The sequence below is a fragment of the Plecotus auritus genome (assembly GCF_963455305.1).
Source record: "Plecotus auritus genome assembly, chromosome: 1".
NCBI lineage: Eukaryota > Metazoa > Chordata > Mammalia > Chiroptera > Vespertilionidae > Plecotus > Plecotus auritus.
This window is the reverse complement of record NC_137770.1, coordinates 62,932,539-62,955,173: the sequence shown is the minus strand read 5'-3', so window position 1 is coordinate 62,955,173 and position 22,635 is coordinate 62,932,539. Positions and strand designations below refer to the sequence as shown.

Here is a 22,635-nt window from a genome sequence, read left to right as displayed (position 1 = left end):
CTCGGCATCCTAAGCCTGGATGACACAAGGTAAGGGTAAATGGCAGTTCTCCATTAGGTCACAGTGAGCTAGAGTTGGGAGGAACTGGACAAAGTTGTCTATATCATCTCCCTCCCCTTCTAGTCATCATGTCCCTATAGTTGGGGTCCTTCATGATCCACTTGGACTTGCATGCTTTCCTAATTGCTCCTCATCCTGATGGTTTTCTAAGAATACTGAAGGTAGTCAGTGTCCCTATTAAAACTCAGGAATCCAGACCTTGACACAGAATTTCTGAGATATAATTTCAGTGTTCTTGTACTTCCTCAGAGGCTCTATCCTGAATCTCACTGGTGAGCAGTGGGCAAGAAGTGTGAGATGGCTCTTCTGTGCAAAATAAAAATAAAAATTAAAACCCACGTACAGGAATTGGAATGTACATCTTTGGGGAGGAGATGGTTACAGAGCCCTTGCCATTAAGTCGTAAGGTGTTTGCTTCCCCGTCATCCTACTGGTTCCCTCTGTGCTGCAACAGCTGTGACCCCCCTTTGCTAGAGAAAGTCTTCTCCTTGACAGCTCCAGCTGGCTCCATGGACCACCTCCTCCTCTGAGACAATGGGCTCTGGTGTGGGGGGCCTCCTGCAGGCCCTGGGGCCCTGGAGCACCAGAACCATTCTGGGGAAAGCTGAGAAAGAGAGCAAAGAGACTGAGAAGTGACTCTGCTTTTGGGGGATAGACGCCTTTGAGGCACAGCAGGCATCTGAGCTGACAGGAAAGGGAGGTTGTGCCCCCTCAAGCAAGGCAGGCTAAGTAAGGCTCAGAAAGGGCCTGGCTAGAGTCCCAGCCCTTCAGCCAGAAAGCACCTTGGAATCAGTCCAGAGCTGTTCTGGGACACGCGCATGCCCCCCACACCCTCTTCCCCAAGTGGCAGAATGGGATTAGAACCAGGTCTCTTGATTCCTCCCTTGATTGTTCTCTCATCATCCTGCCACCTCCCAGGTATGGGTTTCATGGGAGAGTTCTTGACCTGTCAAATCCTGGAAATCTCCCTGCACAGATGACTGGCCAGGCAAGGCTGGGTTTTCTTGTTTCTGACCGGTGGTCTTCTTAACCTTCTAATGTCAACTGTCTCAGTCTCTATGCATGCCCTTCACTGAAAAGATCTAGTGGGGTCATCAGGGGCTCTTCCCGGTCCTGTGATGGTGGGAGGAGTGACAGGCAGCCTGGACTCTGCCCAGCAACAGGTCTTTCAAGGACAGTGGACGTGTGCTTTGCGTCGGGGCATGCTGATCTTTTTCAAAGAGGGCAGTGTGGGGGGACAGAGGGAAGAATCCAGTGACTTCTTGGTCACAGAAATTCCTGCTCTCCCCCTCAGACTGACCCTAGCCTGCCCGTCTGGGCCACAGCAATATCGACAGCCTGGGCAGCTGGAAAAGGAGGGAGAGGCAGGTTTCCTGGTTTCCTTGGCCAGCGCCCGGTACACGAGCCCTTTCTACCCCTCCTTCGCGGGCTGTCCCCACTGGCTCCTCTCCCCCTCTGCACACCTCTGCCCGCCGGTCCCTCCGGGCTGCTCGGGCGCCACTGCTACTGTCCCCCGGCCCGCCCCACCAGCCAGGCCAAAGGGCGGCGTGACTCACTGCGCTGCCACCAGCCCACGGCTGGCCCGTGGCGTATAAAGGCTGCCCAGGCGCGAGGCCGCCCAGCCCTGTCCGCCCGCCCGAGGTGCGCAGAGCATGGCCCGGAGCGCGGAGCGAGGCTGCGGGGGCGCGGGCTGGGGGCTGCGCGGCGCCCTAGCCGCCGTGGCGCTGCTCTCAGCACTCAATGCCGCGGGCACGGTGTTTGCCCTGTGCCAGTGGCGCGGGCTGAGCGCGGCGCTGCGGGCGCTGGAGGCGCAGCGGGGCCGGGAGCAGCGCGAGGACGGCGTCCTGCGCGCCTTCCTGGAGGAGTTGAGTCGCGCGCCGCGCCGGGCGCCCCCGCCACCCCGGGACCCCGCGGGCGCCGCGCGCAACAAGCGCAGCCACAGCGGGGAGCCCGTGCCGCACCTCCGCGCCGAGAGCCAGGACATGTTGATGATGATGACCTACTCCATGGTGCCGGTAGGCGGGGCTCGGGCCCCGTGGCGCCCCTGGCAGGGTGGGCGGCGGGCAGTGTGGGAAAGAGCCCGGACGCCCTCTCCCTCGCTGGCCAGAGGGCGGGGCGCTGTGCAGCGAAGGCCCTGAGGATGTCTCTGGGTCAGTGTTAAATGGGGAAGGGTCGTCGTTGAGTCTGCAGATAAATGAGGGGTGTAGGAAGTGTTTGTAAGAGCCTACTTTCCTTTCTAACTTTGGACAAAAGTGTTCACCTTCCGGTGTGAAGGGAGCCACCTCAGTCCAGGGCTCTGCCTGTGCAACGCCCTGGGCCCCCTGAGAGCAGGGAGGCCCCGTTTCTGAGAGTGCAGACTTCAACCAAGGGATTCTTTTCCTGGCGTAATCTAGTGATCTGGTTTTTCACCTGCCTCGGCCCATCCCATGTCATGAAATTGCTGACCTAATTGTCTCTGTTTAAGTGAAAACAGCCTTAATTTTACCAACAACCTAGGACCTTGATGCTGACAAAGTTGCTCTAAGCATAAAACTATTTTCTTAAAATCAGTGCCAAAGCTGAGGCTCTAATATGGACTCCAGGGAGTCTCTAGAACTCCAGAAATTGCTTGCAGGTGGTGCATCAGGGGAGAGGCTGTAGCTTTTCATTCTTTCCAAAGCGGCTCCGTTACACTCCCTCTCAAAAGGTTTAAGACACACTGCTCTAAGGAGAGTCTTTAAAGCAAAGCCCCCATTTTTTCCAGTTTTAAGTTTCTTTGATTTTGCTGATTTTAACTCAGTAATTATCTAACAATTACAAGTAGATCACATTGCTGTTCCCCATTCCATTTTATTATCCATTACAACACCGAGGTCTTATTTCACTTTATAATTACAAAGATTTCAGTTCTGTCACCTCAAGTCAAGTGTGAGGAATAGTTTGGAATCCTAGGTATTTGAAGATCAGTCCACTTAATGCTTCTCTTATCATAGAAGCTTTTAAGCTTTTAAATATGTTATATGAACTGAAATGCTTTTAAACCACATGGAAGTACTACACACTACACACACGTCTTTTGAGAGGTCAGATTTTTCCATTCCTGGCTTCATTTTTTTTAAAAACCCATAAATATTTAAAAATCTGGGCCCAAGCAAGAAACTTCAAAAACAGACCTCTGTAAAATGAAGAACTACCATTAGGGGAATTTGCTCTTTCTCTTGTCTCTCTACTGTGAGTTTTGATGTGTTTTTTTATTTGAAACCCTCCAAGAGGATGCATCTGAGCATCATCATTTTATATTTTTCAGTCCTGCTTTTAAGGTAGAGACTTATATATCCAAATTGTAGCCTGTCCAATCACTAACTCAAGAACACATAGACTCATTTCTGTGTCAATCTGAAAGCTAAATTTAACTACCATCACCTGCTCTATTACAGGTCAGAGAGCAGGAACATCACATCCGTCAGGCTGAGAAATGGGCGTGCTTTGACCTTAGAGTCAATGAAGGAATTTCCATGCAGTCCAGGCAGCGATTGCCAACCAGTAGTCCGAAAGGTTGGCGACCGCTGGTCCAGGGAAGGCAACCATCATATTGCTGGCTTTCCTCTTGGGAGTAGTTCTCAAATAGTAGGCGCATTAAAAATGATTCCATGCCTCCACCCTCAGACATATCCTATCTAATAAAGAGGGAATATGCTAATTGACCATCACTCCATCACAAAGATGGCTGCACCCATAGCTGAGGCCAAGTTCCCATAAGGAGCCTTAATGAGCAATCAGCAGGGACCTGAGGCTACGCCCTCCCCTGCCCCTGTGGGGTTTGACGGGGGACCTCAGGCTGCGCCCCTCACCCTGGCATCAGGCTGGGGGACCTCAGACCACACCCCCCGACCCAGTGCCAGGCCAGGGGACCTCAGGCAGCAACCCCCAACCCAGTGCCAGGCCAGGGGACCTGAGGTCACACCCCCTGCCCAGCAGGGCTTGACTGGGGACCTCAAGGTGCACTTCCCATCCTGGTGCTGGGCTAGGGGACCTCAGGCTGCTCCCCCCGCCCCAGTACCAGGCCAGGGGACGTCAGGCTGTGCCCCCCACCCAGCGGAGCTTGATGGGGGACCTGAGGCTGTGCCCACTTCTAGTGCTGGGCTAGGGGACCTGAGGCTGCACCCCCCCCACCTGGCGGGGCTTGATGGGGGACCTCAGGCCATGTCCCCCACCCAGCAGGGCTTGACAGGGGATCTCAGGCCATGTCCCCCACCTGGCAGGGCTTGATGGAGGACCTCAAGGCACGCCCCCCGCCCCGGTCTGGGCTGGGGGACCTCAGGCCATGCCCCCTGCCCAGCAGGGCTTGACAAGGGTGGGACTGGCCATGTCTGGATCTAGCCCAGTGGGGGGGTGGGGAGGAGCGGCTAGGTCTGGGTCTTACACGATTTTGAGGTGCATGTGGGTGGGCAGGGACTTGATTCAGGGTCCCGTGATGTGCCCCAGACTGACAGGAGGAAGGTTTTCATATACATTTTACTAATTTTCTTTCATCTCTGACACTTCTATTATAGAGAAAGGGCAAATAGCAATATTAAATTATTTCCTCTAATTAATCCCCTTTTAATGTGCACGAATTTCGTGGACCGGGTCACTAGTAGAATTATAATTCCCCACCCTTCCACCCCCTCGGTGAGTTTGATGCAGGTGGCTCAGGTGCCACACTTTGAGAAACGCTTCTCTAGACCACGGCTTCTCTAAACTTCAATGTGCATATGAATGTCTTAGGGGTCTTGTTAAAATGCTGATTCTGATTCAAAAGGTCTAAGTTTGAACCTAAGATTCTGCAGGTCTAACAAACTGACACCAAGGCTGCCGCTCTGAGGACCACACTTGGAGTAGCTGGGTTCTAGAGCTGTGGTTGCACACTGAAGTCATATGGGGGGCTTTAAACATGACTGATGCATAGACTTCACCCCTAGAGATTCTGAACTAATTGTTAAGGGTGCCACCTGGGGGTGGGTGCCCACTCCCCAGCAGGAAGAACCTGGACATGCCTTCCTGATGGCAGAGCTGTCTTAGCATCTCACTCTCACTGGGTCTCCCTTGAGGCCTCTGCTTCAGGCAGAGGAACCAATTTTATTACTGAGAAGCCCTTTACTTTTTTTTCCCCCTAACATCTCCCTCTTCACCTTTACAAATTTTTCTCATCTTTATTTTTCTTAGAACAGAGAATTATTGAGATAAGGAAACAATTTTTTAAAAAGAACTGTCCTAGGGCACCTCTAATAGAAAAAGTTGCTAAGAGAACTCTTTAGTCCACAGCATGACAGAAGTGTACACACTTCTTAAGGTTGAAGTTTACACCTTCCCCGCCCTTTTGTACAGCACCAGTAGGTCTTCAATGAGGGGGAGATCAGAGGTCCCCTCATTGAGGTCACCACATGTCCTTAGAGATCTCAGAACAAAGAAGTAAGTTGTACGCAGATTAATATCATTTCAAAGTCCTCCAGAATGGCTCATTTATCCATGATGAGCCTCCTCAAGCTAACGGATAATTCAGAGTTCTGTGCTTTGGGCTGAAAGTACATGTATTCAGCATGGTGATTCTGGCTAGCACATTCTGACCAGAGACCGGTTGGCAGCTGTGAATGACTCTGTTACAAGGGCAACATAACTAATTATTAAGTACAGTTAATTTGGTATAGGCAAACACATTACATCTTTAAAAGTAAGTGGGTGCTTTGGAGGAAAGTAATAAAAGGGGCCCTGGGAACCACTCAGCTAGATGAGTAATGGGAACTCCTGTAGGAGATGCTGTTCTGCCTGGGCTCCACCCACCCACCTCTCTCTTGCTTCTCCTCCCATTAGCTGCTCTCTCTCATTCCATTCTCCAGGTCTCCTTACTGATGTTCTGGTAGCTTTATCATCCTGCCCAAAATCTAGGGTTGAGCACCCAGTAGGAAGAAAGTTTTATTCCTCACAGTGTGCACCTTAAGTTTTAAATGGATCAAAAATTTACGTTTAAAAATAATGAAACTCTATGCTCAAAGTCACTGATCATTAGAGAGATGCAAATTAAAACGACAATGAGGTATCACCTCATACCTGTCAGAATGGCTGCTATCAACAAATGACAAGTGCTGGCAAGGATATGGAGAAAAAGGAACCCTCGTGCACTGCTGGTGGGAATGCAGACTGGTGCAGCCACTGTGGAAAACAGTATGGAGTTTCATCAAAAAAGTAAATATGGAACTGCCATTTGACACAGTGATCCCACTTCTAGGAATATATCCTAAGAAACCTGAAACACTAATCAGAAAGAATGTATGCACCCCTATGTTCATAGCAGCACAATTTACAATAGCTAAGATCTGGAAACAGCCCAAGTGCCCATCAGTAGATGAGTGGATAAAAAGGCTGTGGTACATTTATACCATGGAATACTATGCAGCAGTAAAAAAGAATCTCTTACCCTTTGAGGGAGCATTGAGGGACCTGGAGGGTATCATGCTAAGTGAAATAAGTCAGTCAGAGAAAGACAAGTATCACATGATCTCACTCATATATGGAATCTAATGAACCAAATAAACTGATGAAGGGAGTGGATCCAGAGATTTGAAGCATGGAATAGAGTGCAGAATCTAGGAGAGAAGGCGGGGGAGGGTGAGTGGGTGGGAGGTAATCAACCAAGGACCTTATATGCATATATGCATGGCCCATGGACACAGACAGTGGGGCAGTGAGGTCCTGGGGTGGGGGCGATGGTGGGGAGAGGGTCAGTGCGGGGGGGGGGGGGAGGAGACCTATGTAATACTTTCAACAATAAATAATTATTGTTTAAATTAAAAAATAATGAAATTCTAAAATTACTAGAAGAAAAATGTGAGTAACTTCATTTTAAGTCTTGAAATGGGGAAGAGCTTTTTTTCAAAATATAACTTGAAAGCCAGAAGCAAATAATAAATAAATAAAACTTAACATTTAAAAAGCACACACCACAATAACAAAACTTCTGTGTAGCAAATAAGAAAAAGAAACAAGCATATGCCATAAGTAAAGGCAAAGATAAATGACAACCTGGAAAACATATTTGCAGTTCATATCATAGATGCAGGGCTAATCTTCTGATACATATAAGCACTCGTAGAAGATGATAAGAAAAAAAAAACAAGAATAAGTAAATCAGCAACAGAAATAGGAATCCAACAGGAAAATGAAATAGACAGTTCTCATGAAAAAAAATGCAAATGTCTCTTAAACACGTGAAAAAAGAACTCTTGATTTAAAAATGCAAATTATAAGTGCCCTGAATGTTTACCTGTCAGAATGACAAAACTACAAATGTTTGGCAACACATTCTATTGAGGAAATAGACATACTTTTGCATTGGGTTTGGGGTGCAAAATGGTGCAACCCTTCTGGAAGGCAATTTGTCAATACCTGGAAAAATTACAAATACATTTATCCTCTGACCCAGCATTTTCACTTATGAGAATTTATCATGCATGTCAGACTTTATCACCTATGAAATGACATAAGCATATAGTCGTTCACTGCACAATATTTGTAAAAGCAAGACTTTTAACAACCTGTGTCCACCAGTGCAGGACTAGTTGAATAAATTGACCTATATCCCCACTGGGATACTAGGTAGCTGTGAAACAAGGATGAGGAAATTCTCTCTGTATGGCTGTTGGAACAATCCCCAGGGCATACATAATTTAAGTGAAGAGAGCAAGGCAGAGAAAAGTATATGTTGTATTACTTTGGGTAAGGAAGAAGAGGAAAGATAAATGAAGAAATTAACAAAAGTGCTTACTTAGGGAGGGTGGGAATATGTGGGAATGAGCTTTCACTGTATAGTTTTGTGTATCATTTTGACTTTAGAACCATGTGATTGTGTTACTTTTTTGGAGTGAAAGGCCATAAGCACAAGGTTACATGGCAGCTGCCACCAGGCTGTGGGATAATAGTGTGTAGGCACTGCCACCTGAAGTCATGTGCTCTACCTTGCCCTTGCCGAGTGCCTCAGTTGGTTGGAGTGTTGTCCCATACACCAGAGGGTTGCAGGTTTGATTCCCAGTCAGGCACATACCTAAGTTGTAGGTTCAATCCTTGTGGTAGGCAACCAATCATTCTGTCTCCTCCCCTCCCCTCCCCTCCCCTCCCCTCCCCTCCCCTCCCCTCCCCTCCCCTCCCCTCCCCTCCCCTCCCCTCCCCTCCCCTCCCCTCCCCTCCCCTCCCCTCCCCTTCCCTCTCCTCTCCTCTCCCTTACTCTCTCTGGAATTAGTAAACAAAAAGCATACCCTCCTGTGAGGATTTTAAAAGAAAGTTTAAAAAAAAAAGAGAGAGAGAGAAGCTCTTGCTGATTGTTGCCATATAAGAACTAGAGCTCAGTGTGCCTGATCCTTTGATTTTTTTTTCAAAAGTAAAAAAAATAAAAAATAAAAAATCTTGACTTTTTATGTGAACTTGCTTGGCTTTTAAATATTGACAAAAATTTCCCCCAAAATGTTTTTAATTGGCTGACAGTGTTGGCTAAACAACACTCACATTGTTAGGGGCCATGTTAGGGCTTCCAAGCTTAGTTTGCAGCAGTCTCATCTTACAGTCTCATGAATGATTTTGAACAAAAATGGCTTCATTTAGCTCAAGCACAACTCCATGCCACCCAGTTATTCCCAACCTGATTCCAGTAGGACAGTAGTAGTGGTGCCATCGTTGTTGTTGTTGGTTGATGAGTGGAGAGGGCTTTTTTGCCTTTGGTTTGGTTTGGCTTTTGTGTGTGTGTGTTTTTGGCTTTTTCTAAAAATCAACTCCACCTTCAACGGATGGAGATTTCCCTTCACTGTGGTTTTTCAAAAGCATGTGCTCCAATGTGGTTCTCAAGGAGGAGATTCCAGTTGTGTTATGCAGTGACTCATGATTGTAATAAACAGCTTTTCACAATGACTGCTATGAGGTACACGTGTATGGATCTATACGTTATCTTGTTCAAAGTGGGGGGAGGGGAAATCATATTACCCATAGTCACAGCTCCTGTTTGCATGGATGCTATAGTTCCTTGAAGGCTGTGCCAGGGCTTACCTCCCCTTCCCACCCCTTGGACTGGGTCACTTCCAGATGGTGTAAAAGCTGAGGACTTAGAACTTGGGTCAGCACACTATGGCCTATGGGCCAAATCCAGCCTGCTGCTGGTTTTTTGTTCAGCCCACAAAGTTATGGTTTTCACATTTAATAGTTAGGGGGAAAATATCAAAAGAATAATATTTCATAACTTAACCATAAATGAAGTTTTATTGGCACACAACCATGCCCATGAGTTTACGTATTTATTGTCTGTGGCTACTTTCACACGAAACAGCAGAACTGAGTAATTGCAACAGAGACCATATGGCCCACAAAGCCTAAACTATTTTCTGTCTGGTCCGTTACAGTAAACTGTTGTCCATTAGAGCAGAGGGCACTAGGGGTCATTCCTTTGGAGAGCCCAGCTATTAAATCGGCACTGTTCTAGCATTGGTTAACCCTGGGTTTTAAGACCTCCCTGAAGGAGACAGAGCTGACCTGAGAGTGGGGCTACACTCTGGAGGGAGGCTGGCTTCCCCAGTCAGTTGCAGTCAATGTTAGGACAGCGTGAACCACCCATGAATCCCATAGCTAGGCCTTGTCTCAGACCTCATCTGTACTCTTCAGTTGAAGGGGAGAAATGTATAACCCATAGGTCCTACAGGATGGAGTGGCACTGATGAGAAATCAGGTACAGCAGGACAAAAAAAGACAGGACTGCCCAAGCCATAAACCCAAATGCAGAGCCTGGGAGGGGAAGCTCATAGCAGCCTTCCTCATAGCAGCATGTGCACATGGGCACTTGGGATGTCACACCTGTCACTGTGTGGGTGGTTTCCAAGTCAGAAGCTATTTTTGGTGTCAATTAGGGTGGGGGAAAACTGGAAGCTGCATCTCTGCTAAGATCCTGTCTCATCTTGGTACTGTGGACATACCATAAACCTAACTCGTGTATCAGGTCATGGCAGTATGTGAGGAAGACAGGAGAGAGCTGGCTCTTTAGCACTTGCTTCAGATACTTGCTTCATCAACACAAATTCTGCACACATGCCAATAAAACATTCAATGTAGATATATGGTTGTCATGACTCTCTAAGAACGTATGTAAGGAACAAGTGGGTCAAGACTGAGCATCTGGACCTATGAGAGCAGGGCAGTTGTACTGACCACATGGATGGCATTAAACCATTTGGACCTATTCCCAGATGCTGGAGCTGTTAACACACCCCTAGACTCTTTCTAGCCAAAACAGCAGGGGTGAGAGCAGTAGGAACAAGCCTTAAACGTGAGCAGGATGGATCTTCAAGGGCCTGATGAATCACCTCCTCTTTATCTGCTGGATCCCTACCTCTTCTCCAACCTTCATTGCCACTGTGCCAGGGATAAAAAGGGTTTTCCCCTTTGGAATCCAAAACAAATGCCCCACTGGAGAAGTGCCACTCCACTCTAGGAAGACAGCAGAACCCCGTAGATCAGCCCGTCACTTAGTGGCACTGGCCAGTAGACCACAGGCTGAGAGGTCCTTGGACAGAGGGCCCTTTCTGGGTGAGTTCCAGAACAACTCAGATCATGGCTCTTCCATTGCCAAGGGGTTGTTCATCTCCTGATTGCCCTTGTTTCAGGATCTCTCTCCGGCGGGTCCAGGGTTATCCCCATGTGGTGCTGCTGCTGCTGCTTCCTTCAGCCATTGTGTCCCTGCCCTTAACTTGAACAACCTGGGAGTCTTTCTTCACTGTGAGGTCCCAACCAAATTCTCTCTACCTGATGCTTCCCTGAGGTATGTTGTGGTAGTGAGCAGCGTGGCCCCGGGGAGGGGGCGGTCAGGCGAATTCACATTCTGGGCTCACAGCTCATTAGCTGGGTGACCTTTGCAAGTCTTTTAACTTCTCCAAGCCTCTATTTCCTCATCTCTAAGACTGAAATAATAGTGCACCTCATAGAGTTGTTAGGAGTTTTAAGGGAAATGCTGCTGGTAAAATACAAGAGCCTGGTCTAGTCAGGTTCCCAATAAGTGTTCATTGTTGCTGGAAAGATTAATCACACTTATCATTGGCCCTTCTTGCCCCATGTTCTCCGCATTTTATTTCTGGGTTTATTCTTTATCTGGAATCCCTCAGAATGCCAAGTTGTCTGTTCATATGTGCTTCTATCAGCTGCTGCTTCTTGATAATATTTGGCTTCTTCAAGCCTAGATCAGCATTACACCAACCTAAATTATCTTGTCATTGAAAACAAAAGAGTTAGCCTTGATATGGCAACAGGGCTTCTTCGTCTGTCCTGGATTTCCTGGGCAACCACCCCTGTGCATGGCCACTGGTGACGAAGGTTGACACCCACTAACAGAGTCATCTTGACCCCAATTCTGACTGGCTCCACTGTTGTTAAATTTTGTTCATTTCTATTTGATGGCAGTCCTAAAAAAAAAAAAAGTTTTGGATGCTTTTATTTGGAAAATTGACAAAATATAAGTGGGAGGTAGAGCAAAAACAATTTCTAAGAAAGGAGAACAATTTACTTTACAGGGCTGGAAGAGCAAAGAATCTCGTGTTCTCCAGGATATGGTTACTGTGTGGAAACCATCAACAGTCTTTAGATCTGATAAAACACAGTTATCTGTTGGGGGGGCGGTGGTCGGGGGGGGGGGGAGACATTTCTTTTTCAATGACATTCCTCAAACTCCCCTCCCCTTCCCCCAAAAAGAAATCCTTGTCCAAATCGAGTTGACATTCAAGCTTAATTTACATGCATTTTATCTACAGACTAAAGGTCATGTTGTGTGAAACAAGCTGAAGCTTTTAGGTTGTGATTCTGCTACAAAGGGAGCATTTTTCAGCCCATCAGTTGCTTTTATGTAGCTCTTTGTGTTTTAACAGCTCTGTATTTTAAGAAGATATAATTTACTTCTAGTTTAACTAAAGTTCAAGACACAATTTTCTTTACTGAAAGGTGAGGTTGAAACAACAAGGCCAACTAAAGATCATTTAAAATGCAATTTGTGGAGATTGTTCTGATTGCAGTAGATAAACTAACCACTTTGTCTGCCACTGAGAAAAAGTTTCTTGTGCTCACCCAGGTGCTGGGAACTTTGGAGACCCTGCCTGGGCTGTTTGTAAAAACGGTGAAGCACTTGGGAACGTGTTGTGGGTAACTGTACCCAGCCTAAAATGATGAGCTGGCAACTACAAAATCATTCCTGTTTTTCGGTAACACTAGTGGGTGAGTGTTGGAGTCTGGAATCCTTTTCACTCAAAGGCAAAAAAGAAAAAAAAAGTCCTTTTCATATATGCAGCACTTGAGGACCTTGGAACCAATCCCTCTGAACAGGAAGACCTATAGAGGAAAGTGGGATGTGTTATGAGTATGAGGGCAGTCAAGGAGAGAAAACCACTTCTTACTAAAGTGATGAAGGAAGATTACACAGAGGAGATAGAACTTGAAATGGGCAATGTTGGGTTGGTGAGATTTGAGCAGGCAAGGAGGGTGAATCATTCCGAGCACAAGTAATAACTTGAGCCAAGATCTAGAGACTGGAATGAAAATTGTACAGTGCTGGAAGAGCAAGAGGTCAAGCAGGCCTTTCTGCACTGGGAAGTGTGGTGGGGGGTGGGGTGGAACTAAGGTCCGCTGAGTGAGAGAGAGCCTTGAATTTCCACTTTTGAGAAATGAATGTGATGGACAATTAAGTATTGTAGACCCTTGCCAGGGGGGAGTCTTGAGAAAAGTGGTTTTATAGGAATGATTTGGTGATGTAATGGAGGAAAGAGTGGATAGGGGAGAGGCCAGAAGCAAGAAGAAAGTTAGAAAGCTATTGCATTAGTCCCGGCAATAAATAACTTTTGTCTGGCTAAGGTGGTGACATCAGAAATGGAGAAGAAGGTATATATCCTCAAAATATCAAGAGAGAAGAATGAATTGATCTGGGTAACTACAAATGTAATAAGAAGGAGAAATGGTCCATCTGGTCCAGACCCATCCAACACTGAGAAGGGTGGTGGCACCAGGGCCGAAATTGAGGAAACACAGAAGGGGGTTAATTTGGAAGTGAGGATGCTGAATTTGAGACTGAATATGAGATGAAAAGATAGAAAAAAGAGGGGAGGAAAGTTGAGGAATTAGAGTACTCAGGGAGAGGAGAACATTCTGCTTCTAAGAACTCTGTTTGCTTCATGAATGAGGTCTTTGCAAGTCTAAAAAGTAAAAGGCAGACCCCAAAGTCTTTATAATGAATGCTGGAATCATATGGTATATGTTAACTTGGGACCCCTCTATTAGCTGTGTGACCTTTAACAGGTCACTCAACCTCTCTGTGTCTCTCAGTTCCCTCATTCTTAAGAGAGCATTGATAGCAGTGTCTACCTTAGGTGTTATCATAAGGATTCAATTCAATAATCCATGAAAAGTCCTTAGCATGTTTCCTAGAACTCAGTATGTGTTAACTTATTATTACTGATATTTTAGTATTTCTCAAATGCATCCTTTCTGTGATTCAGGGAATTTTGGAGTCTTATAATAAAAACAATGGAGATGGGATCAACAGAACTTGCCAGAGAAAGGTAGATGCTAGGATGATGACTGTAAAGTTTGGTGACTGGGGAAATGCACAGACCTCTAAAAAGAATGTTGTTTCCCAGATAGTTGTTTTTCTGGTTGATGGGTCCAAAAGGAAATATATATATATTAGACATCAGATTTGAGGAAGTTATTTAGAGTAATCATAATTTGCAAATAGTTTTATGTATGCCCAATGTGAACTCATGCATTCATTCTTTCACTGACCAAATCTTTTGAGAGCCCATATGAATGGCATGTTTGCCAGACCAATGGTCCCATCCAGCCAGTGTAATGATGCTAACAGCATCAACAGTTATTTTGTGGGTGAGCAACTCACCCTAAGGACCTCCTCCAAATGTTTTCTGGAGTAACCACTCAGAGCTCTTACCTGTGCTGAGGGAGGAAGGGGCTGAGCAGGGAGTAGGTTGACAGGCATCTTCACAAATGTTTTTGCTATGTACAAAGAATGCCACAGGGCAGAGTTTGGGGATAATGGTTTAATTCTTTGTCCATTCCCCCAACATCAGACAACTTACTTAACTATGATTTATGTACACTTTTCTGACTATAAGGTGAGGATAAAAATGCTTAGATAAGAATCAGAAATTCTCTAAAGATGCTTGTTGAAGGGAACAGTGTGGGCACAAAATGTTGTTATTAGCAGTTAGTGAAAGATTATTCCAGGAACACTCCTGCTTCAGAAAACTGCATTAGAGGCCTGGGGGAGACAAGTGATTCTCAGCTCACTTCAAAACACTCATCTCTTTCTCCCCTAACTCCTTCTGCACTTACTTTTCTGTATTGCACAACTAAAACCCTGTCTCTGTACAGTTTGGGTCTCTAATTTGTCACTTTTAGTCACCTTGTGTCTTTAAATATAGCTCATCGTTCTTTGCTGTGCCCCTAGTGAGGTATTTGATGACAACCTCTTCACAAATGAATTCATCCACTACTCAACAAGTGCAAATATAAACTAAGCCCACTTTCTGAATCCGATTTCTTGACATGCTAAGAGTTTTTAACTTACTTCCTCAGAATTCATGCCACCCACCAAATGGGAGATGGTGTCAGGTATTGGAAAGACTGATTTAGGTGTCTTCTCTGTCAGAAATTCATTCATTCATTCAACACAGTTTAAGGCATTATTGTAGGTACAAGAGGCACAGTATGAATAATGCATACAAATCCCCATCCTCTTAGACTTTTTTAAAAAATACGTTTTTGTTGATTTTTAGAGAGAGAGGAAGGGAGAGGGAGAGAGAAGCAGAAACATCTATGAGAGCTAAACATTGACCTGCTGCCTCCTGCATGCCCCTACTGGTAATCGAACCGCAGCCTCTTGGTGCATGGGATGATGCTCAGCCAGCTGAGCCACACTGGGCACCGTCCTCTTAGACTTCATGTTTTTTCAAGGGGCGGGGGGAGGGCCAGACATAAACCAAAGTAAATTACCTATAATATTAGAAGGACGTAAGAGTTATGCAGAACAATGAGATAGGGATGAGGTTTAAAGAGGGGGAAGGGAAGATGCAATTATGTCATTTGGGTGGGGAAGGCCTCATGGAGAAAGTGACATTTGAGGAAAAACTTGGAGGAGGAAGTGAGCCAAGCAGATATCTGGGGAAGGGCCGTTCAGGTAGAGGGACTAGCAAATGCAAAGGCCCTGTCATGGGACTGTGTCTGGGGAGCTCAAGGAATAGCAAGGAGACTGGAACAGAGTGGGTGGGAGGGAGTAGTAGGAAGGGAGATCAGAAAGATAATTGGGGGGAGGAGGAACAAGGGAACCAGTTCATGTAGGACCTTGTAAGCTGTTGTAAAGATATTGGCCTTTATGGGGAGTCTTTAAAGGATTTCAGGCAGAGAAGTAACATGATCTGACGCGCCTTTTCAAAGAATCATTATGCTGAGACTAGACTGTGTGGGGCACTGGAAGCAGAAAGGCCATTAGCATAGCTATTGCATTAATCCAGGTGAAAGACGATAGTAGTTCAGACCAGGGTGGTAGCAGCAGAGATGGTAAGAAGTGGACAGTGTCTAGATATGTCTGATGGTGGAGTAGATGGGATTTGCTGACAGCTTTAACATGAGGTGTGAGGTGAGGGGGAGGAATTAAATGACTTCAAGGTTAGTGGCCAAGCAACGGGAAGACAGAATTGTCATTCATTGAGATGGCAGAACTGCAGGTGGAACAGGACTGAGGGGAGTGCCAGGAGTTCAGGGAGGGGCAACTTAACATTATTTCCATTAGATGTCCAAGGGAAGCTGTTGAAGAGGCAGCTGCATACCAGAGTCTGGGATCGGGTCCTGGTTGGAAGTGTACCAGGAAACAGGAGAGATGCTGAACTTGAGAATACTCATTCCCTGGACACAGGGAGGCTCTAACCAAGAGTCAGTCTACTCCTTATTAAACCCAAACTTTTTTTAAAAGCTCTTTTAAAAACAAATTAAATCAATTAACTGAATTGTGAGCCTTTGGTGCCAGAGATTTTGTCTTACTTTTATTTTTTTAAATATATTTTTATTGATTTCAGAGAGGAAGGGAGAGGGAGAGAGAGATAGAAATATCAATGAGAGAGAATCATTGATTGGCTGCCTCCTGCACCCTCCCTCCCCCCGCCCCCCAGCCTGGGGGATCAAGCCCCACAACCCGGGCCTGTGCCCTGACCGGGAATTGAATTGTGACCTTCTGGTTCATAGGTCAATGCTCAACCACTGAGTCACACCAGCCAGGCTATCCTACCTTTATAAGCACAGGGTCCGGCTTATGAAGTGTTTGCTGATGAATAAATAAATATTTCTAAATCAGTCAGAAATATCTTGTAAAGGAGTTCAAAGGAAACCTTTCACCAAATAAGCCACATATAAGTCAATATAACATGCTCAGTGCCTGTTCTGGGCAGTGTGGGTGCATCTGTGGGTGAGGAGGAGGAGCAACAGCCCCCAAGGAATGTATTGGCTAGTGGGAGGAAAAAGACAAATCCTCAAACATGTCCGACACAACGAAAAGGATAATAGGATCTTAAGAGAAGTAAGAATAAAACATCCAGTGGGCGATCAGGAAAGGTTTCAAGAAGGAGGCGGCATTTGAGCCATGCCTGGAAGGATGGGCAGGATTTTAGAAGCAAGGGCTGGAGCAGGAAAGAAGGCAGTTGAATGGCAGATGTTTCATTTTAACTGGAGCATGATACAAGTAGACATAAAAATATCTGAAAAGTCAGCCCTGGCCATGTGGCTAGTTGGTCCCATACACCGAAAGGTCACAGGTTTGATTCCTGGTTAGGGCACATAGCCAGGTTGCAGGCTTGATCCTGGTCAGGTGCATATGGGATACAGGAGGCAACCAATTGATGTTTCTCTCTCTCCCTCTTCCTTCCACTATCTCCAAAATCAATAAAAGCATGTCCTCAAGTGAGGATTTAAAAAAAAAAATGTCTGAAAAGTCTTTGCCTCCATTCTTGACATTTATTTTGAGTTTAGAATTGGAAATGTTTCCAGAAATGCCCCTAAGATTTCCCCTTTATTGCATGTCTGAAGCAGTTTTATTATGATATGCCTTAGCATCATTTTCTTCACGTTTCTTGTGCTTGGGTTTTATTGATCTTGTTGGAGATACAGGTTTATGGTTTTCATTAAATTATGAAAATATGCCTAGCTGGTGTTGCTCAGTGGTTGAGTGTTGACCCTGGAACCAAGAGGTCCCCGGATCAATTCCCCATCAAGACACATGCTTGGGTTGTGGGCCCGATTCCCAGTGGGGGGCATACAGGAGGCAGCTGATCAGTGATATTTCTCCCTCATCAATGTTTCTATCTTTCTATTCCTCTCCCTTTCCCTCTCTCTAAAAAAAAAAAAAAAAAAAAAAAAATTGGGGGGAAAGTTTGTATTGGACTTCTTGAAGCTGTCCCACAGCTCACGGATAATCTGTTTACTTGTTAATCTTTTTTTCTCCATGTGTTTCATTTTGGCTTAATGGCTGCAGTACAGCTCGCTAATCTGCAGGGCCCAAACTGTTCTTAGTCCCATTCAGTATCCTCTTCACCTCAGACACTGTAATCTTCATCTCTAGAAATTTAAGTTCAGTGTTTTTATATTTTTGATGTTTCTATTTAACATGTTCAATCTTGCCTCTAGCTTCTTGAACATTTGGAATACAGTTTGAATAGCTATTTTATTGTCTCTGTCTACAAATTCCTTTATATAGGTCATTTCTAGGTGGGTTTCAATTGTCTGATCTTTTTCCCCTCATTATGGGTTGTGTTTTCCTGCTTCTTTGCAGGCCTGGTAATTTTCTATTGGGTGCTAGACATTGTGAGTTTTACTTTGTCCGGTGCTATTGCTCAATTGAACACCTTCTAATTGCCAAGGGGAAGAAACATAGCCTGGGGTAAGTTCCACATGGCTGACCAACCTACCAATGGCACATCCCAAACTCATACCAAAAAGGTCCAACTGTCTAACACTGGAGTAATAAATCAAAGGAAATACAAAAAGAACAGAAGATAAATCCAGGAAGATTAGGAAGGGAGGGTAGCTATTTCTCCTGCCTGTCAACAGATGAAGAATTTACTCATTCACAGCTTATTATGTGGAAGGCTCTGGGCTATTTGATGCAGTTATAAAAATAACTAAATTGTATTCTTCCCTTGCCTTAAATCTTAGATTAGTGAGGAATAAACAAGTAATCAGGCAATGGCAGAAGTGCCCCAATGGGGAAGGCCCGGATGCTGTGGGACCACGTAGGACAACTCTAACCCGGGACAGGAGGAAACACTTCTGGGAAAGTGACACCTAAGCTACAACTAGGATGGCACATGATGTGAGAGAATGGCTAGGAGTTTTATAACTTTTTTTCTGATTGTGAGTGTGTCCTTTATAGTAAGTTAGAAAATACAGAAAAGTATAAACATTATGATTTTTAAATCATTTTGCAAATTAGTCGATGTGGCATGGTAACTTATGGAGAAGCTACCCTATGATCCTTTTTACTTTGTTATTTTAAACTTATAAAAAATAATCAGGGAAAGGACATAAGGATCCCCATCTCTTTAGTCAGGGCTCAGTTCTCAAGGTCTGAGCTTACAGGGAGCTTTCTGGGAAAGGAGGGGAAGGGGTGAGAGAGAAAATGCAGAACCTGGAAGATGCCAGAACAGGCTTTTATTTTGATGGCACAGGTAGAACTTGTCAAAGTGTGGGTAGGGCCATCTACATCAAGAAGACCTGGTTTAAAAAGCTGGTGTCTGGGCTCCATACTGGGTCTCCTGCATCAGAACTGACGGAGGCTGAGCCTGGGAATCTGTATGTAAATTGCTCCCTAGGCGATTCTAATACACCCTAACTTGGAGAATCACAAGCCTGGAATTTAGCCAGATTGGGTGGGAGAAGGGATTAGAGCAAGCATGTCAAACTCACGGCCTGCGGGCCGCATGCCTCGTTTATTTGGCCCATGTTAGTCTTGAGTTAGACATGCTTGGATTAGAGGGTTGGTAGTTCGAGGTTTAAAAGAGGGGGGCTGGAAACCCTGACAGTTGGACCCCTCACAGCAGAGAGGGGGCTGCAGGTGTTTGATTATGGCGAGGGTAAATTTCTTTTCATATTTATTGGTGATTTGAAATTTTTCATTGTGTGAGTTTGGTTCATTCATGTCTTAGCTTATTTTTTAATCTTTAAAAATATTTTTCTTACTAATTTATAAATAACCTTTTATAGGAAAGTTATTAGCTTTTTTTTGTGTATTACACATGTAGCCATATTTCCCCCTTAATGAAGTTTATAACATTTATTGAGAACTTACAACTCACCAGATGCTATGCTAAGACCTTTAGATATATATGTCAAAACTGTCTTTACCTCTGAGGTGGGCACCATTATCATCATTATTGTCATTCCCATTTTACAGACAGGTCACTGAGGCTTAGAGAGGTTAAGCATCCTGTTCAAGGTCCCAGAGCCAGTGAGTGAAGGGATTAGGAATCAGAGAGACAGAGCGCGTCTGACTCCAAAGCCCATGTTCTTCGGCCTTGGGTGTTATCTCCCTTTCACTTTTGTTTTTAGGCCTTTTCATGTTTACACATTTTCATGTCATCAAATCTATAAAGGCTTTCCTCTCTGGATTCTTCTTTTGCTTCCTTGCTTAGAATGTTCTTTCCTACCTCAAGATCTCAAGATCCAATAGTCTCCTCTGTTGTCTCATGGTTACACATCATTTCATTTGAAAGCTATTCCATTGCATTAGTATGTGTTTAAAATATATACACATACTAGTACTTTCCCCTTTAAGAGGCAATTGTCCAGAATAAGTTGTAAAATTGCTGGACTCAAAAATAGGCAATTTGCAACGTAACAACTTCTTAAAAGTAAAGTGCAGACAAGGATTTGAGATTAGTAACTTGATATTTGGCTGCTATTTTTCTTTTTTATGACGGGGGAGAACTGTCTCAGACGGACACAGCATGACCAAATAAAATACCACGCTGTCTCCGTGTTGTCTCCTGGAGGGAGAACGACCCCAGCACCAGAGGTGGTGGAGGCTGCGTCCCAAGCCTCCTCGGAGCGTGGCCCCGTGGGGTTGGTGCCTGAGCGGGGTCAGTTAGTCAGTGCCAGCAGGAGTCCTTGCTGCCCATGACTCCCATCAGGAGGAGCAGCGAAAGGACTGGCCATTCCCAAGGTGCAGCCCAGAGGTAGCTGCCTGCACTGCAGATGGAACCAGGCTAAGACCCTGGGGCTTGTTGGCACCTGAGGAGCTCCTGGTGGGAGAAGGGGAAGGTCAGGAAGGAGGTTACAGTGACCAACGGCAGTTTATATTTAGTGGGTGAGGACACTTACTGGTTTGTATCTGGTTATTTCTACAAATCCTACTCTGTGTTACATTTTTAATTCAGTTGATAACCTGATCTGGTAATTGGACTTTGGCTAAATGCCTCTATAAAATAGTGTGAATTGGTTTTCAAAGAGCAAAATTAGTTGATTTATATTCAAATCATGAAACAACATACGAAATGGTTTTTATAAGGACTCACTCCTTTACTCCTCACAGTCGTTGCTGGGGTATTGCCAAGGCTCCTATTTTGTCAAGGGCTGGGGCGCTCGTGCAGGGGGTCCTGGGCAGTGCAGTCGCAACACCGGGCACCTGCCTCCCCTCTTTGCCCCAGGTCAGGCCTGAAGCACACCTAGGGGAGAACATACTCATTCGGGGACTTCTGTCCTGCATTGTTGGATGTCCCCAGTGTTAATAAATGCCAGGCTGGGCGGTTCCTAATCCCAGCTGTAAGTAATTTTGCTGGAGACCTTGGGTGAGGGCATTTGCTGGATCTGCCCCCCTGCATCTGGGATTGTTGAGGAGTCCTGAGCCCAGACAGACGGGCTGCCTCAGTGTCTGTGACTTCCCAGCCTTTGCATGCAAGGCTCATGGGTGGACTCCAAACCAACCCTCGTTAATTATTTGCTCAGCACTTCATTAGTGAACCCAGGCCATGGCTGAGGCAGGGTGAGAAGGAGAGCACTGCAGGCTGCACTCAGCTCCAGCAATTCAGTTCAGCCCATGGAACCTACTCAGCCAACTCAGTGCCTTAGGGATCAATAGCCTGACCCCTGCTCCTTGCAGGGCAGGTTGGCCTCCACCCCCATCCTAACCCACTTGGCAGAGCAAGAGGAGCTAGTGACCACCATGTTTCCCCCGTGGCATGGCTTTTTCAGTGATGTGTGAGTCTCCTTTAGCCAGTCTTGGCCTGGCTGACCCCACCTGGCCAGTCCTGGGTCCAGAACTCCTGCAGGTGCCTCTCAAGAGAGCGTGGAAGGTGTGTGTTATTCCCCCACAGGCCAAGGGCAATCCATGGTTCTGGTTTTTATATTAATGTTGATGTGGGGCAGGCAGGAGGAGGACAGCCCTGTGTCAGGGGCCCTAATAGGAGAATCCTAGCATCTCCAAGCTCCTGTTTTCTAGGGATTAGTGGAGTGTCTGCCAAAGTGAAACTTTTGTAAGCAAACAGGCACAAAGAGAAACAGGTAACCAACCACCTGCTAGATACTCAGCTCCCACACACATTACTGCCGGTCAGAAGGGAACGTCGTTGATTGAGGAGCACATTTCCCACCCAGTGGAGTGAGTAATCAATAGTGAAGTATTTATTGAGTACCTACTGTGTGCTTTATGGCATTCTAATGGGGAAAAGGGAATGGATCAGTGAAAGGGGCAAACAGAAAAAGGATGAAACAGTCCCTACCGATAAAAGCCTATCTGGTTAGAAGTCAAAGTAATGCACTAAATGTGTGCCAACCCCCAGCCACACGGGGGTGCTGCTGGGCCCAGGAGGAGGCGGTCAGTGGGAATCAGGATCTTTGGGGTAGGCTGGGCAGGACTCAGCTGGGCTCTGAGGATCCCAAGGAGCATTCGGCCCCAGGCTGTTGAGGTGGGGTGACCAGGGCTGGCTCACTTGAGCTGACAAATGCCTGGACTTTGTTTGATCTTCCTGTCGGGCCCCAGAGCTTCACTAACATACAAGACAATCCCCATTTACTGTTGGGGTTTACAGGTTGTTGTCACCATGTCTTGGCCCCAGTGTGAATTCCTGCCTTTCCAAGGGATGAGCTGACCCCAGCCAGCTTCAGACCCTCGTGAGGAACTCCTCTAACACCTGTAGTCTAACCGTCAGGTACAGGCAGCGGGGGCCACCACATCTGTAGGCCTATCTCTGCAGTACAAGGAATCTCAGTCAATGGCAGGCTGATTATCAGCTCCCTAGGGCTGTTTCTAAAAGATCATTTGCATGCACATAATAATATTAATTTGCATAATTAAGGAGCGTCATCAAGACTATTCAACTGTCTCAGAAAAATGGAATTGAAGTTACAAAATAGGTCAGATCTGAAAGGTAACTTAGAATTGAAACTGTCCTGGCTAGCAGACAGCAGGGAGCCTATGCTTGGGAGCTTCAGAGGAGCCTGCGGGGCGGGCGCAGACCAGGCCAAGCTGGCGATAGCAGCAGGTTCGCTCCCTTA

At 45.9% G+C, this 22,635-nt stretch overlaps 1 protein-coding gene across 1 annotated transcript in view; it reads left to right on the top strand.

The window, feature by feature from the left end:
• The first annotated feature begins 1,700 nt into the window (after positions 1 to 1,700).
• Positions 1,701 to 22,635, top strand: part of GLDN (gliomedin) — a 62,975-nt gene continuing 42,040 nt past the window's right edge. The window contains exon 1 of the mRNA XM_080672801.1: positions 1,701 to 2,075. Coding sequence (XP_080528927.1) covers positions 1,713 to 2,075 — 363 coding nt within the window. The 5' untranslated portion in view covers positions 1,701 to 1,712. The remainder of the gene's footprint in view (positions 2,076 to 22,635) is intronic.